Source organism: Emiliania huxleyi (genome assembly GCF_000372725.1).
Source record: "Emiliania huxleyi CCMP1516 chromosome Unknown EMIHUscaffold_117, whole genome shotgun sequence".
Classification (NCBI taxonomy): domain Eukaryota; phylum Haptophyta; order Isochrysidales; family Noelaerhabdaceae; genus Emiliania; species Emiliania huxleyi.
Window position 1 is genome coordinate 47,739 of NW_005201421.1, and position 4,842 is coordinate 52,580.

A 4,842-nucleotide genomic window follows, 5' to 3' on the forward strand; every position below is an offset into this window, starting at 1 on the left:
AGCAGCGACGCTAGCCCGGGCGGCGGCGCGGGCGGCGGGGAGGCGAATGGCGCGGAGCCGGCGGGGCGGGGCAAGGAGGGCGGGGAGCGGAGGCGGCGCGATCGCTCCTCGAGCCGCGACCGAGACAGAGACCGCGACCGAGACCGCGACAGAGAGCGCGACAGAGACAAGAGGCGCCGGGGCGTGGCGGCGGCGAGCCCCGCGCCCTCGCCCCGCCGACAGTACCTCGAGCCCGGAGTAGGCGGCGCCGGGAGCGGGACGACCGCGACGAGGGACGGCGCGATCGGAGGGATCGCGATGGCGATCGCGACCGGCGCGACCGGCGCGGCCACCGCGGGGTCGGCCTCGACCTCTCCCCACGCCCTCGTCCTTTAGACGCGGCGGCGCGCCTCGCACTTTGTAGGCGGGAGAGGGACTACGACCGGAGGGAGGAGGACCGCTACGACGACCGGCGCGACGACCGCCGACGGTAGGGAGGGCGGGGTGCGGAGTGCGCGAGCAGCCGGCAAGGTCTGAGCGCTAGTGACGGCAGCACGTCGCGCAGCCGCAGCTGCCGCAGGTCCTCCTGAGGCACAGATTGCCTAGGGGGCCATGTCTCTGCCGCCTCTCTCGAGAGACGAGATACGCTGCTACGGTACACGCACACGCGCGACGGGGAGAGTCCGACTCTCCCCACCCAGTGCGACCCCAGCGAGAGGCGAGAGCTGAGAGAGGCGCACAACAAGGCATGAAGACATATATGTTCTCGAGGATAATGTTTCCGTTCACTCTTCCTATCGCGTATCGCTATCGGGACAAGCGACATCACGCGCAGCCGTATTAAACTAATTATTTACCATACGATACCCACACACACGGACGAGACACCACACCACACGGTCCCCTCGTTGCCAACGACGTTCGGAACTTCCGTAAACGTTGCTCGTAGCTCGTGTACACATATCGATACACGTCATCGTCGGGGGCGTCGAAGCTCTCGTCCCTCGAACATATAACACAACACAGTACAAACACAGACAGTCCGGACCGCGAGAGCAGGTTAGAGAGAGAACGTAGAGCCGAAGCAGACATGACAGGTCAACATTGACGAGACACCAGAGTGCATGCCAGAAAGCGACAGTTGCGAGCGGCGCGCAAGAGTGCTGGGCCGAGAGTACACATCACGCCCCCATGCGAAGGGGCGAGGGAGTGCGTCGCGACGTAGTAGACAGGATCGGATGCGGCAAGTGCGAGGAGCTGCTAACGACGAGGCGCCTACCTGCGGCGGTCACGACAGCTTCGCCTTCCTTCAGGCCAGTCGCAACGGACGCTCACGTTCCATCGGGCGGTGGGAGGATCCGCATCTCTTCGAGAACCGCAGCCATCTGCGTGACCACGGTTTCCGCACTCAGCTGCCCCTGGTGTCCGGCCATACGCTGCGTCATGCGCTGTGACACCGCCTCCGCCAGGCCGGGCGGCGGCACGAACGCGTTTGGCCCCGGCATCTGCTGCAACAGCTGCTGCATGACAGCTGGGCCAAACTCGCCGCCCACGACAGCGCCGCCGCCGGGAAAGGCGACGGCATGGATGGTAGCGCCGCCAGCGGTGGCAGCGCTGCCAGCGGTAGCAGCGCCGCCAGGAGCAGCAGGGCCACCTGCTGGCACGGCGGCAGCAGCGCCGCCGCCACCGCCGCCCGCACTCGCGTTGCCGCCGGCGGGCGGAGCACTTGGCGTCCCGGCAAGCATGTCGTCGCCGCCGGCATCGGCTCCGCCCTCGTCCTCCTCCCTCGACCGGAAGCGCAGGTTGTTCATCTTGATCTTCAACCGCTTCACCTCTCCGGCCAGCAGCTCGACCTCCACAGGGTAGCGGCCGCCTTCCGGCTCGAAGCCGCCGATGACCGTCCCCCGCCGGCCGTTGAACTGCGGCTGCTTCGCCAGGCCGACGATGACGACGAGGTCTCCCCTTCTTTCTGGGATACGGCACCTACATCCTTTTCTTGTTAAAATGAACTCGGGGGCACGGGACGCGGCACAAACGGCGCACAAACGCGAGACTACATCCTACAAACACGGTGATGCACGTAGTGACGCACATCCTTTTCCCTTTGAAATCCCTGTGTGGCAACGGAGGAGACAAACCCATGTGTGGTGGCGATCTGTGCCGGTCTCCCATCGTCCGAGACGTCCCTCAGAGTCTCTGTGTGTGTGTGTGGGGGGGGGGGGAGTGTGCGAGAGCGCCCGCGCTGGACCACAAGGACAAATCTCCGAGAGGGTGGAGGCCGAGGGAGCGGCTGGCCGAGCGACTACTAGCGGGCTTCTAGACCCCGCCGAGCAGGCAGGCGAGTCCGACGGCGTACGATAGGGGCACCACCCACCGCGACACCTCGTCGATGGCGAAGGCGATCCGCTGCCACTTACCGTTGATGCGCTTGATCTCGGCCTCGTAACGCTTGATCTCGGCCTCGTCAGGCTTGATCTCGTAACTGTCGTTGGCATCGCGCTGCGAAAGCTCCGGGACACTGTCGCCGGCTTTGCTAACTGCGCGGGGTGGGGCCTCTGCTTTTTGACCTGCCACTGCCGCCGCGCATCGGCTCGCCCAGCGCAGAAAGGGTGGCAGGAGCGACTTGGAGGTCTTGTGGTAGAGGCTGATGACGATGCATGATTCGGCGAGCACCAACGTGGCGTAGGCGAGGCTGGAGCAGGGGGTGCGGTGGGTGAGTTTGGGAGCTAAACACCCTGGAAGGCGGTCCCCGCGGCGTGCACACCTGAAGGCGGAGAACTGTGCAAACCTAGCATAGCAGGGTCCGAGAAAGGTAAGGGTCTGAGGGTCTTGCCAGGAGCGAGAGACGCTTGGCATGGCGCGGACCATGTCATTTCGGATGCAGCCGGGAGCTTGCCGTTGATGACAAAGTCGGACGCCACGGCGGCGAGCAGCGCCTAGGATTGGTTCTGAAAAAGCTCGAGGATGCCCCTCCGCACCACGCACCGCACGGCAGGAGAGAACAGCGCCGTGATGCCGAGGCCGAGCCGCTCGCCGCACTGGGGCGGGACGCTGAAGCAGAGGAAGCCGATGAAGTTGAGCACCACCTGAGCGGTGGGGAGAGTGTGTGTTTGGATGCCCAGCGGTGCATGGCTGTCGGGCGCTTTGCGCCGCGCGTTCAACGCGATGTAGCCGCGGGTGTACGGCTGCCAAGCCCGCTTGAACACGACCTGCAGAGCACGCGAGAGAGAGAGTGCGTGCGCGCCAGTCGTGCTTGCCGAGGTGTGCAGTGGACTAGCAGTGGCTTCTCGCTCTCCGGCCCCATTCCCCATGCCCATGCGTGTGCGCGTGTGCGGCACCTCGTAGAGGAGGACAGGCCAGTCGTTCTCTGGGTCGCCGGGGTAAGGCGGGTAGACTTTATCGCGGCATTCGACGCCCTCGAGCGAAAACTCCTGGAAGGACTCGCCCGCGGTCTCGGAGCCTCCAATGCTGAAGCCGTCGCCCATCTTGACGGGGCGGAGGTAGAGGCCGCTACTCACACAACCGCATCGTGAGGCAATCGCCGTATCTCTCTGTACTCCTCGAGGTTGGTCGGCCTGAAGCTCCAGCTGCCAAACTCCATCGTGCATCCCAGCTCGTCGAACGGGAAGCGGTCGAGTCCTACGAACTTGCAAGTGGGGCGGAGGTGGCCGGGCCGTGACCAGAAGACGGTGCCGTCGCTCGATACACTCGCGAAGGCGTTGGAGAGCGAGGTCTGCATCGACTCGCCCTGGTTCCACAGGGTCATGTCGGGCGTCCAAATGTCGGACGAGACGTCGGACGAGGCGCCGTCGCCGACCCACAGTTGCAGCGTTGCGAGGCCACCGTACTGCGAGGCGTTCCACGCCAGCCGCGGGTCATGCCACCGCAGCCGGTACCACACGATTAAGTCGGTGGCGTGGTTGACTACGTCCACAGAGTGCACCCGGTGGAAGTTGATGCCCATTTCCACCTTCAAGCCCGACCGCTCCCCCCCGTCGGCCAGCGCCGCTTCCCAAGCAAATTCCCACGGATATGCTCCTTTGTCGTATGAGACGAGGAGGTCCGCCCGCAGGCGGCCCGAGGCGCCGTTATCGGCTAGCGCAGGCGTCGCGATGTGCAGGGCCAGCAGGCTCATCGCCAGGTTACGCAGCATCAGCGAGCCGCCACAGACAGGTGCTTGTTGGACTTATTTAGGAGCGGGACGAGCCGCCCCCCCGCCGTTTTTCATCGTTTATGGAAAGGTTGATCGCGGGCGGCCGCAGCGTCCCAAATTTAGGAATCAAGGCGGAATTGGCGGCTATACACGATGGAACATCTTTGTTTTCGGTGTACGGCTCTTACTATGCACTTTATGCGGCTCGGTCTCAGTAAAGTTTGAGCGTACCTCAGAAGAACATGCCCACACATGCGACCCCGAGATCCCGCCGCGGTACAGTACGGCTCTCCTTCTCTGGTCCTCAGTCTCGGCCCTCACTGCCCACTCACACAGCCGCTGCAGCGTCCGCCACGCCCAGCGCCGAGTCGACCACCTCTGACGTCTCTGCGTCGCTCAGCCCATCGCCGACGCGCACGAGCTCCGCGTAGGCGCCGTTGCGGCGGAGGAGGGCGTCGTGCGTCCCCTCCTCGACGATGGCGCCGTGCGACACCACGACGATGTGGTCCGCCTGCCGCGCCTGCGAGACCTTGTGCGTGGTGAAGAGGACCGTCCGGTCGCCTGCTGGGCGAGGCAAGGGGCGGGGGGCGGGGGAGGGGAAGAGCAGTCAGCGCGGCGCGAGCAAGGCTGGCAGGCAGGGGCAGGCACAGGGGGGGGGGGGGGGTGCCTCCAGTCCGCCAGGGGTGTGTCCCTTGAAAAGGGTGAGGCAC

General features: G+C 65.2%; 3 protein-coding genes across 3 annotated transcripts in view; 1 reads left to right on the plus strand and 2 right to left on the minus strand.

Moving 5' to 3' along the window:
- The window catches only part of EMIHUDRAFT_109248 (hypothetical protein), a gene marked incomplete at both ends in the record, with an annotated part of 1,677 nt that extends 1,302 nt beyond the window's left edge, over nt 1-375 (plus strand). Inside the window, one exon of the mRNA XM_005790924.1 lies at nt 242-375. Coding sequence (XP_005790981.1) covers nt 242-375 — 134 coding nt within the window. The remainder of the gene's footprint in view (nt 1-241) is intronic.
- Nucleotides 376-1,310: 935 nt separating this feature from the next.
- Nucleotides 1,311-4,132, minus strand: EMIHUDRAFT_224307 (hypothetical protein; the record flags this gene model as incomplete). The annotated part of the gene is made up of 9 exons (XM_005790925.1): nt 1,311-1,510; nt 1,667-1,941; nt 2,012-2,092; nt 2,336-2,671; nt 2,744-2,767; nt 2,845-2,915; nt 2,958-3,065; nt 3,318-3,489; nt 3,537-4,132. The coding sequence occupies 9 exons, from the start codon at nt 4,130-4,132 to the stop codon at nt 1,311-1,313; spliced, it is 1,863 nt and encodes a 620-aa protein (XP_005790982.1).
- Nucleotides 4,133-4,460: 328 nt separating this feature from the next.
- Nucleotides 4,461-4,842, minus strand: part of EMIHUDRAFT_224308 (hypothetical protein) — a gene marked incomplete at both ends in the record, with an annotated part of 2,027 nt that continues 1,645 nt past the window's right edge. Inside the window, one exon of the mRNA XM_005790926.1 lies at nt 4,461-4,661. Within this exon, the coding sequence (XP_005790983.1) occupies nt 4,461-4,661 (201 nt within the window). The remainder of the gene's footprint in view (nt 4,662-4,842) is intronic.